We start from the raw sequence: 13806 nt of genomic DNA on the forward strand, positions 1-13806 counted from the left end.
TCCTTTGGATGTATGATTGCTGGAAATGGAGTGACTTACCTTCAGGAAGGCATAGCTAGACCTCTTTAATTTCCTTCTGGACTTTAAAATATTTCCAAGTTGCTGATTACTCAAGACTTTGCGCATTGTTTGGTGTTAAAGAAATACATTGGAATTTAGTATTTCTTTAATATCAGACATTATTAACATTATTCATTATTTGGAACAAATGCTTCCCAGGCTCTGTGATATCTAAAGAGTTGAAGTACTCATGTACAAATAATACCTTTAAGTAGGGCGTGGTGCAGTGGATAATAGATCTAATGAGAGTGTTTTCCTGTTCCAAAATATGCATAAGCAAAAGGTGACTTGTTGATGAAATACACTGGGGAGTTCATCAACTTTGTGTAGAAACAGTAGAAAAGCATTTCTTTCTTACCCGTGATGTTTGCATTACGAGCACTGTTGTACAAATCAACTTCTTCCTGAAGATCTTCAACTAATAAATCTGTCGCTTTCCTCAGCTTTCCTATTGTTTCTGTAAAATCTTGAAATTCATGGACTGCTTCTAATTGCTCACTTAGCTGCAATATTTGTTTTCTGTAGAGGAAAATAAGAGTAAAAGTAATCTATCTTATATTATATTGAATCAACTAGTGGAAAAAAGAACATATATAAAATCCACTTTCATTGACACATAGTCTTTTTTTTTTTTTTTTTAGTACTTCATTGGGGGAAGGGTTGGTTAATGATTCGTAGTACTGTTGTTGCCACATGGGTACAATCTCTTATCTCCCTGTGACAGATGTCCACAAAACACTGTCACTTCCAACCTAGGGCTTGTGTACCAACATGCACATCAGTAAGTATTCTAAGGTGTGTGTGTGTGTGTGTGTGTGTGTGTGTGTGTGTGTGTGTGTGTGGTGTGAGGATCACAACTGGTTTCTCACATGTACTCTACAACTGAGTCACCTCCCCCAGTCTTACTATGCTAACAATGAAAAAGAACTTCTCCAATTACCTTTCCACTTGACAGTTCATACTTTTTAAAAAATTTCTTTCTCATTAATTAAACTTCTTGGAATATTTCAACACTTAATAATCAATTTCCCTCTATCTATAGCCAAAAAAGAAAGAGAAAAATATGGCCACAGGGAGCAATGGATTTATCATGCAGACACTGAGTCCCAGCAATAACCCTGGTGACAGTAATTAAAAGGAAAAGAGGAGGGAGGGGGGTAGAGGAGGAATCGGAGTCTTCGTAGTCATGGTCATTGTCTTTGCTCTTGGGAATCTCAGGATAAAACACTGTTTAGTGAGCCACAGAGAGGCAGGAGGATAAGAGAAGGAAACACAAGATTTTCTCTGAGGAGATTGGGATGGTTTTGGAGAGGAGGTATTGTTTGGGTGACCATCAAAGACAAAAGTTCAGCAGGTAGATGGGGGTAGGACAGGCTTCTAGCTAAAGAGGCCCAGCAGTCACTGCATTCCTCATCATTTCAGGTCCTAGCCTAGAGATTCCCTTTGCTTCTTGCTTTCTCTGCTGGAGGTTATTGCCATCTCTTTGTTTAGCAGACCCACTCTGTACGACTCAGCTTAATTTCCCCACTTTGTCATTTTCTATAACTACAAAACAAAGGCCCATGGGCCAAAGCTCATTCTTTTGGGGGTGATGAGGGAGGGAGTTGGGAGTGGGGGCTACACAGTACTATTTAAAAACATTATTGGATTATGTATTTATAGTTTAAAGGCTGAGGGTAGGGAAGGAGATCTGAGAACACAGGGCTCACATCCTTCAGAGCAATAGTTTTTATAAGGATACAAATGAGTTTACCTGTCAGCTGGCCTTGATCATGTGACCTCCCTGAATCCTGTAGCTGTTTTATGCTGCAGGGGGACCCTTCCCCTAGATTACTGAATCACCTAGGTGTGTTGTACCTGCTTTCTTGAGTAACTTTTAAGCAAGTATTACATACTCCTAAGATACTTATTAATAATAAAAGTCTTATATGTGTGCTATGTATGACACAAAACTCTCCAATTTCAACCAATCCTTAACAGCAAGTTTTGTTGGGAAGGGGTGATATTTGACTATATAACCACAATCTTTTTGGTTTCTAAGTAGGTTGTGTATTCCAGTAGGGTGGAAACTATTCCTTGCCTGTTGTTGTGCGCGGGCCGCGGAGAAGAGAGAGAGGAGGGGTCCGGAGCAAAGAGGAAACACAAATCTTTATTTGTGCTGGCACCTCAGAGTTGGGTGCTAGAGAAGCAGGTTGGGCCACGTGGAGGTAGCGAAAATGGCCGCCTCACACAGTAACCTTTCCTGTGTCTGAACACCGTAGTGAAGCGCTGGCAAGAGAGCGAGGTGCAGAAGAAGAAAGGCTTTTATAGGAGCAGCTTTCAGGAGAATGGGAAGGGGGAGGAGTAACCATAGCACTCCAGGATAGGATAATAACTCTTGTGAGAATGGGAGGGGGGAGGAGTAACCAAAGCACTCCAAATTTCGCGGGGATATAGACAATGCCCTGAGGGCACAACATGGCTGAACAGGCACTCCGAGAATGTCCCAACTCTCGCGTGGGAACTAGCAGTAGCCTGAGGGGACAACATGGCAGATGTGACTGCATCGGCACAATTTCCCAGCACTTGCCCATCCTAGTTTTGCACTGTCAATAGCCAGTCCTGCTTAATAACTAGTATGGATAGTAAGTGAATGATTATTTCTCACCTAACATCAACAAAGGCACATTTCTAAATTTAAGACTGTTGAAACTCAGGAGGAGTTAAGTTAAATCAGAGCATGTCATCAAAAAAAATTTTTTAGAGGTGTCAGGCAGGAAATATATTAGACCTGGGGATCAGACTCAGATCTATCTTGGAGAAGGAAAGCAGTTTCAGGGGATAAACACATGACTGTCAGTGTACCCCAAGGAAGATGTATACATAAAAGTAGATGGTTTGTGGGAGTTCACTTGTGGGCTATAGACTTCTGACCCAGAGCAAATGAACATTATCTCCAGGCATATTTGATGGGGGGGGGGGAATTCAGTAATAAAGGTGATACTGTATGCTGAAGGAATTATCACAGTTGTAATAAGACTTCACATTAATATATGAACTTCTAAATAACTGTAGAGTTTGAAAAATTTTAGTAAATATTACCTGAATGCATGATTAAAAAATTGTGTATTGGTGGGCAAAGGGTAGATAGCATAGTGGTTATGCAAAGAGACTCTCATGCCTGAGGCTTCGAAGCCCCAGGTTCAATCCCTCACACCACCATAAGCCAGAGCTGAACAGTGCTCTGGTAAAAAAAAGAAAGTATATTTGAAATATACACTGTATATAAAACTATAGTACTTGGAATGTCATATCTTTTATCTCTGCTGTGTTTGAGATTTCTAGTTAGCTTCATAAAATTTGTGTGTTTTTTTTTCTTATTACAGGGGCATCTACATATAAATCACATGCAATCCTAACTAGATAACTGACAAGCAAGATTACCAGTCTGGTAGTTAACTAAATCAGTTATTTACCTATGAACACAGGTATATGTCTAAACTGAAAGCTGTTGAAGCTCAGTGGAGATTAAGGTAAATTGGGGCTGTGGCTATCTGTTACATGAACACACATCTTACCGAATGGAGTCATGATGAGCCTTGACTTTTAAGAATTCCCCAGATGAGAAAACAGGATGTTTCAAAATCCTTTTTACTTCAGACACGTTCTCTCTGAGGCCTTTGAAGTCCGTCTCACACATAGGCAGGGTCTCTCTTTTATCTTCCATGCTAGCAGTCAGTCTAATTAACCCTTCCACCGCTTTGGAGAGAGAAGAAATGGCATGGTCCCACTGATCAAAGCACAGGTGACACCTAATACAAGTAGGGAATTCCTGGCCATGACCCCGGGCACAGCGATCACATCGCTGTCCACTGACACCCACTCGACAGAGGCACATGCCTGTGTCCCTGTCACAGACAGGTGTCTGGGTGCCTTCTTTGTTGCAGTCACATGCTGAAAAGAAAAGAGAAGGAGCAGAGAATGTCAGTCAGCTGACCCTTTGATTTTTATGAGTTTAAGAGCAAAGTCCTCTCCCCTCTCCTGAGAATCTTCCCAGCACACATATTATGAGATGAACGTTTAAAACCAGTACAATGTCACAGACCTATGCAAATGACTAGTAAAATCTAGCATTTCTCTTCCAATTTCACTAATGAGTGATTTCATGGTTTCTATATAGCACATATTAGATGTCATTTTCCTGTGTTAGTGAAAATTCTTATGTAGGTACCTCACCTGTGTTACGACATGGATCCAAGGTTCATAGCAAGCTAGTGACTGTTGCTCCTGCCTGCAAGGTGACTCAGGGGATGCTTTAAGAATTCCCATATCTTTTCTTTGTAAATTCAGCCTAACTGTACTAACCCAACTGTCTTCAGCAAAGCTATTGCATTTTCAAAAGAGGTTAGTGATTTTTTTCCCTTGCTATTTATTCAGAGGAGTTAGAAATACATGTCCATATAAAAATGTGCACACAAACATTCATAGTTGCTTTATTTCTAATCATTGAAGCTTGGAAGCTACCAAGTTATCTTTCAATATGAGAATGAGTATATAAACTGTGGTGCAATTAACAATGGATGATTATTAACCATTAAAAGTAAATGAACTAGCAGGACATGAAAAGACACAGAAGAACTTTAAGTGAAAGAAATTAATGTGTGTGGCTGGTGAGATAATAAACCTGGGAGGGAACCTGGTTTCCAATGTGCACAACCCAAGTTTGAGCCCTCTACATAGGGGACTGCAACAATGGGAGGAAACGCCAGTGTTTTGGTGTCTCTCCTCTGTTTTTTATGTGAAAAACATCATTCCAGAGTGGTGAAGTCCAAGCAACAACAACAACAAAATCTACTAACAATAATATGAAGAAGCTACATACTCATGATTGGATTTATATGACATCCTAGGAAGGTGAAACTATGGAGGCAATAAAGAGATCTGTGGTTGTCAGGGACTGGGGAAAGGGAGACAAAAATGGATAGAACACAGATGGCTTAAGGAAGTGGGAGTGGATAAACTATACTCTTTATAATACATTATGGGTATTTGCCATTATACTTTTGTCCATACCTATAGAATGAACATCACCAAGAGTGATCTCGAATGTAAACTGTGGACTTTGGTGATTATGGTGCAGCAGTGTAGAGTCATCAGTGGTAGCAAATGCACCATTCAGGGCTAGGGTTTATGATAATGGAAGAGGTTGTTCATGTGTGGGCTCAGTAGGTACATGAGGAATCTATCTTTTCAGTATTTTATTATGAACCTAAACAGAATATTGAAAGAATTGTCTAAGTTGAGCGAAAAAACCATAATAGATGTTACATGTACTTTAATTGAGTATATTTTTTGATGAAGTTATAGAACAGTGAACGGAGAGAGCTAGAAAAGTTACTGCAATTTCCAAAAATGGTCAGGGAATCACTAGCTTCTGGTTTTGGACTTACTATAAGAAACTGAAAAATGCATTTGACAGCTTGAGTAAAAAGAATGTCCACTGCAAGTAAAAAGCAATTAATACACTGGACTCTTCTACTAGATACCACCTATCTGGCACATTTGCTTTGGTCTGGAGATCTCAGTGGGAACCCCTGCAGAGGGATGGGGTGACACTTTGGCACTTCATAAACTGGAGGCCAAGTCTCCCCCTTACTAATCACCCTTCCTATAGGGTATTGAGTGTTGCCTGTGACCTGTGCTGGCCATTTGTAGTTTTCACTATAAAACATGAAAGCATTTTTCTTTTTTATAATCAAGTAAGATTACTGAAGTAGTAGAGGAACAGGGAAAGAGATTCTCTAAGATATCTTTCCTAAGAGTCAAAATTTCAATTTTTTTTTCTGCCTCCAGGGTTATCACTTGGGCTCAGTGCCAGCACTATGAATCCTCTGTTCCTGGAGGCAATTTTTTCCATCTTTGCTGCCCTTGTTGTTGCCCTTGTTGTGGTTATTATTGCTATTGTTGTTATAGCTGTTGTTGTTGGGTAGGACAGAGAGAAAATGAGAGAGGAGGGGAAGGCAGAGAGGAGGAGACCTTCTTCACCGCTTGTGAAGTGACCTCCCTGTAGGTGGGGAGCTAGGGGGTCGAACCGGAATCCTTACACCATCCTTGAGCTTTGTACCATGTGTGCTTAACCCTCCGTGCTACCGCCCAGCCCCCTCAACTCAGTTTTTAAAGAAATAATTCCACATATAAAACTAAGTGGAAACAGGGAAACCATTGAAAAAAAAAGTATTTGAATGGGTAAAAGAAGACTTTTTAAATTTTTTTTGTCACAAAAACACATTTATGAAGAATGGAGAGGAGTAAAGAGTTACCCTATGTAACTATGTAGAGACAACCACGACAGTAAAGTCCATCACATCTGATATCTTTTTGAAGCCATTTTTAAATGATAATTAAAAAACATTTTCCTAGAACCAACCAAGATATAGTCACTAACCACAGGGGTTTATATAAATATAAATGAATTAAATAAAATATATGGGTTTGGCAGTGGCACACCTGGTAAGTCCCCTCAGGGAGAAGCTTCAGGAGTAGTGAAACAGTGCTACAGACCTCTCTTTCTCTTTTCCTCCTTTTGAATTCCTGTTTCTATCCAAAATAAATAAAAATATAATAACTAAGTACATAATTTAATTTCTCAGCTTGCACTAGTCATTTCACAAGTAAGCGTTCAGTAGCTACACGTGACTAGAGGCTCCTGCACTGGACAGCACAAATGTAGAGCATTTCTGTCTCTTCTACAAGACCTACTGGGCAGAACTCTAAGCACTATGCCAACACATGAGATCAAGGCACTAAAGCATACAGCATGCGGCTTGGGTGTGTGGGGGGGGTGTTTGCCTTATTCATTTACTACCCAATAGGTACTATGAATATCTGAAAATAAATACAAAGTAAATATGAGCTAGATACAGAGCTTTATGAGTTATATATTAGAAGCATACTCTCTTAGCTCCCTACAATCAATCTTCTATCCTCTACCTTAATCCAGAAAAGTTGTTTACTCAGTAAAGTTCTAAATTCTTTTTTGCATAAATTAGTTGCAAATCCTGACCTCAGAGACCTGGTTCATTATGAAGTGAAAATTCATCATAAGTGAAGAATTTTAGCAGAGGCTACAAATATTGGTATAGATAGAATTTTATATACCCTAGAGATATTAATATAGAAGAAAAAAATTTTTAATAGCTATAAAAGCATGAAACTTTCAAAATTTTCCAATTAAGTTCACATTGTTAAAAGCAGTAATCAAATACAGATTTTTCCTTTTTTTTTTGTTTTTTTTAAAAAATACTTTATTTATTTTAATGAGAGAGTGAGAGATCAGAGGGAAAGATAACATAGAGAAAGACCAGAGCACTGTTCAGCCATGGACTATGGTGGTACTGGGGATTGTACCTGGGACCCTGGAGCCTCAGGCATGGTAGTCTTTTGCATAACCATTATATTGTCTCTCCAGCCCCATATTTTCTTTTTTTCATCAGAGCACTGCTTAGTTTTGGCTTATGGTGGTACCACTGATGGAAACTGTGACTTGTGGTGCCTCAGGCATGACAGTTTGTTGAGTAAACTGCTGTGCTACTACCCTGGGTCCATATAAAGACATTTAAAATTCAATTTAATTACACAGTAATTGCAGGGCCAAGTTGACTATATTCATGCTTTAGAACTATTTGTACTTACAAATGCATTGCCCCATTGAATCACTGTAATAATCTTCCTTGCATTCATGGCAGCGACTCCCACCATAGCCTAATTTACATGTGCACTGGCCTGTACGCTGTGAGAAGAGTCATGGGTAAGGAATTGACATGCTTTATGATTTAAAAAAAAATAATGCACTTAATACGAAACCATTTTTCCTCCAGTTATTTAGAACACACAGCTGTGCAAAGGCAGTGGAAGAAATAATTCCCACAGCTAGCAGCCACCCATGACAATACCGGAGACCAAGAGCTAATGCACTTTCTGGTTTTGGATTCTTGAATATACCATCTGCTTCCAGCTGTTTAAGGATAAATGGCCCCAAACTGGGAAACAAACCCAGATGTAGATGAAAACAAAACAGTGGGAAATGGGCCACATTCTTTTCCTCTATAGTTGTGGGAGTTCTGACACTGCAGAGAAAAGCCAAAGACTTACTCACATTTATCAATTAATTTGGCAGATAATATTTCCAGTATGGAATGTATGATGAAATTCCTTCCAATTGGGTTAGTGTTTTACTTAACATGTAAATTTGAAACTTAATCATTCAGTGTTAGCTATTTAATGGTGCTTTTGAAAGAGGGTTGAACCTTCTAGCACCCACCCAACTGGATTTATGACCATCTTTTCTGATGACCAAGAAAGCTGGAAAGTTAATGAAAGCAAAAATACCAAAGTGGATCACTATTGATGTGGCCTAGATTATAACTTGACCAAAACCACTTAAACAACAGTTCTTTAAGTATACTTCCAGTAAATAGGTAGTAGGAATTATAAAGTGATAGATCTACCAAGTGTCTACCAATCTTCAGAGTTTCTCCCAGCTTCTGCTCACTTAAGAAGTTGTGGGGTGAGTGCTTTTCACCCCTGACATATGTCATATTGCTTATTGTATTTGATTATTGGGTAATGTTTTCTTATGCTGACACAAAAATGAAAGCATTGTTCTGAGTCCTGTTTCATGGAATTGTACAAACTATAGCCTCCATTTTCTTTCTCATAGTTTTTCTCTTCACTAGGGCTAATTATCTCAATTTATATTTGTTTCTCCTCTTTAGGCTATCTAGTCCTTTTATGCCTTATCAGAGAAAGCATGGGATGCATTGGATTGACCTTCTCGTGGTGCATCCCATGAGTACCCATTCATTGGGGAAACTGACGATCCTTCCTAGCCGACTGAATCCACATGGATCCCAGTCACTTTCAAAGCCAGCAACAAGCAGCTCCTGACAGCTTTCAACCTGACCTGTTGACTGGCTACGGAAGAAGGGCAAACACTAGAAGAAGAAGAGAAAGCATGGTTCTATCCCTTATTTTGGATGTCTTCCTTTGGACACATACTAGTCTGTGTTTAAATTCATTGCTCAGAATTGATAATTCTCCTAGAGCTATCTGGATAGTACAGAGAATAATGGGACAATTTCTGCCCTGACCCTTGTATATATAGTACTCCCTTTAGTCCATCTTAAATGGTCCTTGCTTCTTTGGCTATTCCAAATACATAGTTGGCTCATATGAAACACTCAATGAGAAGCTGAGACGCCTTTCACACAAGTTGGTACCAAGTGTCCACACTCACCCTATGTTTATGAAATTGATTTTTAAAGCCCAGTTGCAAAACTTTACTTTTATCTTACTAATATTTCATCTTCTTGTCTCCAGTCAACAAGATAGACATTGAGGACAACTTGTTTCTTGTTCTGTCTTTATCAGGTTAGCTTCTGAATTTGCAACATTTGCAAATTGGATAAGCATGTTTCTCCAATTCTAAGTGTTAATGAGAATGTTGCCCTGTGTGTTTGGATTACTCCATGAGAATGCACAAGGGGCCATTTAGTGGCTGACATAAAGCCATTTATTAGTAGTTGTTTAGACAGCTGGGGATCTAGCTATCCATATGTCTTTTTCACCCCAATGAAAATGTTTCTTGACTGCAAAGATCAGTCTTCTCTAAGAAAGTCTCTATGACCAAGGAAACTTTTAAATACCCCTGATGTAAAGAGGATCTGTGGTTAATCCAAAGCCTTCTGATTTTTCAGTTTCATAGCATGACCTTAACGTCCACATCTGATCTGTGGTTTTTGTTGAATGCTGCTGCAAATATGCTTCCAAAGGTGAAAGAAGCACACCAGACACTGGCAGCATCAACATTAGGAGTTGAGTTCCTCACAAATTTGGAAGCCAAGCAGTCATGTGGAGGTCTATCAATGTGTTTCATGGTTGTTGACTGAAGGGTGGAGGGTAGCATCTAAAGCAAAAATGTCTACTACCTAGATTGTGCTTTATTGCATGTGAATTTGGCCTTTCTCAGTCACTGAGAGAAGTGGACAATAGTGAAATAGGTAAAGCATAATGTTGAGACCCCCATATTCTCTTTCTCCCCTTCTTTTTATCCCTAAATAAGCACAACCTCCAACCTCTTATAAGTCTAATTCTGTTTTTAAAACACCACAAATCATTCTACATTATTAATAACAGTGAGATATTTGGAAAACACCTATCATTGTTTCTCACTGACACACTAGTAAGTTGGAGGTGACTTGCCTGGTCACAGTGGCTGCTGAGAGAGGTCCTGGGATCACAGTCACATAGCTGACAGCCTTTACCAGGAACCAGATTCCAGTATCCGTCAGCACAGTGGTCACAGGTCTGACCTGTGACATTTGGCAGACAAGGGCATGTGCCAGTGTCAGGGTCACAGAGGCAAACTCCCTGACCAGGAGGACATTCAGTGGGACTCACACCAGAAGGATGACAGGAGCATCCTGGGATAACAGAGCCATCATTAGAGGTAAACAAAGTAACATTCAATAAACCATATGAATAGCTTTTTAGACCTCAGTATATCATTTCTCCAAAAGGATAAAAGAAAATGCCCCTTACAACTGTTGTTAAACCCTATAGCCTAGTGGTGTTACTAGTCTAACAGAAAACAGCGAAGGGGAGGATATTGCCATTATTCTGCTACTAAGTCTTGTAGACTTACTTCTGCAGGTCTGATTGAGGGCTGATCCAAAGTGACCTGGTTTGCAGAGCTGACAGTTGGGTCCCTGGGTATTGTGCAAACATCTAAGGCATTCTCCTGTTGCCTTGTTGCAGGACTCTGGATCTGTTAGATCAATGTTATTGTTGCAGGCACATGGCTGGCAAGGTGCTCCTGAAATTCTCGGATCTCTGTAAAAACCAGCAGAACATTCTTCACACTGCATACCTAAAAGGGGGAAAGAGGTGAGGGGAGGGAGGTTAGTGGAATGGTAGGGTCTTGATGGAAGGGGATGAAGACAGATGTAAACAATTGGGCTCTCATGGGATGCTGAAAGCCTACATATTTAAGATAATTCTCATTGAAGGCATCATAGTGCCGTATTTGTAAAGTATGACTAAATTAAGTAGAATTTATGTCTTTTTTTGCATTGTATATTAATATTCACACTTAAACTATTCAACGTAAAATTTTTGGTAGTGTGACAGATAGAGATACTGAATTAACTTAAACAATGTCAATACAAGGTCCATCTCAGTGCACTCTGACATCTGAAAGGAATTAGTTTTATCTGTGAAATATTGGTCAAATTAATTGTTTGGAATTATATCAAGAAGATACTTGACAAGTGATTAACTTTTTACTATTTAATTGGTAATGTTATATATAACACATATGTTACTCATTAACATGTATATTACTTAACATGTGAGGATTATATTTTAAATAAACCAAATTGACTTGAATTCATTTGGTCAATTAGTTTTCCAGACCATTACAAAAAAAAGTGATAGCTCATTGGAATGAGTTTTTCATTATCATTGTTTCTTAATCATTCAAACTCTTTATTCAGCAAGGCAGCAATTTACCAAATCTTTTTAATAGTGATACCATTTAAAAATTTTTTATTTATGAGAAAAATAGGGAAGAGAGAAGGGGCCAGGCATCACTCTGGTACATGTGCTGCCAGGGATTGAACTAGGGACCTTATGTTTGAGAGTTCAATGCTTTATCCATTGTGCCAGACCACTTAATGATACATTCTGCACAACTAATTTGTCCACGGCAGAAAGATCACAATTATAACTCTATAGTCATATTTCAGATAATAGAGTAAGGTAGCAAGAAGAAAAAAAAATAAAGAATTAAACTATATACCTGTGTAACCTTGAAGACAACTACAGATTATTTCTGAGCTCCATGAATTCTGATAACAGGAATGGGCAAAATACTGATTGCTTGAGGGAACATCTGGACACTGGCAAGGGCGGCAGTACTGTCCTGAAGAAGGATTTCCATAGTAACCATCGATGCATCTGTCAAGTAAATTTCTTCTTACCAAGATGTTCTCAGGAGAAACTCACATTAGCCAATGTGGATTTGCTATGCTCTAGGTAGGACAGTGCAAATCTTTAATTTTATTCTTCTTTTTAATATTTTATTTATTTTTATTAATGAGAGGGATAGGAGGAGAAAGAACCAGATATCATTCTGGTATATGTGCTGCTGGGGATTGAGCTCAGGATCTCATGCTTGAGGTCAACCAGCACCTTATCTACTGTGCCACCTCCCAGACCACGGACAGTGCAAATCTTAAAACATTATTTTAGAAAATGATCATTTGTTCTAAAAAAGTGTTCTTGTTTTGTAGTGAAGGTTTCACTGTAGAAGCTAGGAGATAGCTCACTCAGTTGAGCACACACCTTGCCATGTACAAAGACCCAAGTTTGAGTCCCTGGCACCACAAAGGAACATCATGCACAGGAGAAGCCTAATTTGTGGTGTTGTGGTCTCTGTCCTCTCTCTGTCCGATTCTGAGACAGGAATAAAAAGTCTGTAGTCAGGAGTGGTAAATCTCACAGACATAAAAAGATCTGGCTTGGGGCCAGGTGGTGCTGTGCCTGGTTAAGCGCACACATTATATAGTGCGCAAGGACCAGCGCTCAAACCCCCAGTCCCCACCTGCAGCAGGAAAGCTTGATGAATAGTGAAGCAGGACTGCAGGCATCTCTCTTTCTTTCCCCCTCCACTCTCAATTTCTTTCTGTCTTTATCTAATAAATAAATTAAAATAAATAATTAAATAAAAATCTGGTTTCAGAAAGAAATAAAGAAAGAGAAAGGGAGAAGGAGAGAGAGTAGAAAGGGAGAAAGAAAGAAAATATATAAGAAAACAAAATATCTCACTGTACATCATTACTCTCAGTAAATAGAACTTAAGTTACAAGCCATATTTCACGAACAGCAAGTACCTGCTATTTATTTAATCAGATATTGTTCATAAGGTGTTGAAAGATAATGGAATAATACTCTACTCACCCACACCCTTAACAATTATTCTATACTTAACTACTTTTGAGTCTCTACTTAGTGATCCGTTAAGAGTGCTGTAAGATTAGAGCAAAATAATTAAAGTGAAAGTGCACACTCTAAGGCATAAACATCATCTAAAGTCTATTAGAAATGCCCAAGTTTTGTGATGCCTTGTATATATATATATGAGTTATTATCAGTAAACATATTTGACTGTGTCTTATGTGCCTGAGGTTAAAAAAAAAATGACAGTCCCATGTTCACCAGGGAAGCAATTAGAAAGGCCAGACCTTCCACCTTCTGCACTGCATAATGACCCTGGGTCCATATTCCCAGATAAAGAATAGGAAAGCTATCAGGGGAGGGGATGGGATATAGAGATCTGGTGGTGGGAATTGTGTGTACCCCTCTTATCCTATGGTTTAGTCAATGTTTCCTTTTCATAAATAAAATTTTTAAAAAAATGAAAGTGCATTTGTATTTGTATTCATACCTTTCACAGTTTCTTCCAGTGGTAAACTCTCCACAGTTGAAGCAAGACCCTGTCTCTGGGTCGCAAAGTTCAGTGAACCCATTACAGAGACAAGGGTGACAGTTGGGAAATCCAAAATAGCCTGACAGGCACTGATCACAATGGCGGCCAGTCACCTCTCCATGACAGGCACACTGTCCAGTTATTTGGTCACATACAGAGCTCTTTGAACCTTGAGGGTGGCAGTGACATGCTAGGTAAAGTCAAGAGAAGGAAGTTAAGGT

General features: G+C 39.1%; 1 protein-coding gene across 1 annotated transcript in view; it reads right to left on the reverse strand.

The window, feature by feature from the left end:
• LAMB4 (laminin subunit beta 4) overlaps nucleotides 1–13806 on the reverse strand; it is a 125145-nt gene that overhangs the window by 26299 nt on the left and 85040 nt on the right. Inside the window, exons 21-27 of the mRNA XM_060196406.1 lie at nucleotides 13544–13775; nucleotides 11897–12054; nucleotides 10742–10966; nucleotides 10300–10520; nucleotides 7732–7828; nucleotides 3618–3993; nucleotides 419–579 (exon numbers count right to left, since the gene is read on the reverse strand). Coding sequence (XP_060052389.1) covers nucleotides 419–579; nucleotides 3618–3993; nucleotides 7732–7828; nucleotides 10300–10520; nucleotides 10742–10966; nucleotides 11897–12054; nucleotides 13544–13775 — 1470 coding nt within the window. The remainder of the gene's footprint in view (nucleotides 1–418; nucleotides 580–3617; nucleotides 3994–7731; nucleotides 7829–10299; nucleotides 10521–10741; nucleotides 10967–11896; nucleotides 12055–13543; nucleotides 13776–13806) is intronic.

Source organism: Erinaceus europaeus, chromosome 8 (genome assembly GCF_950295315.1).
Source record: "Erinaceus europaeus chromosome 8, mEriEur2.1, whole genome shotgun sequence".
Taxonomy (NCBI): Eukaryota; Metazoa; Chordata; class Mammalia; order Eulipotyphla; family Erinaceidae; genus Erinaceus; species Erinaceus europaeus.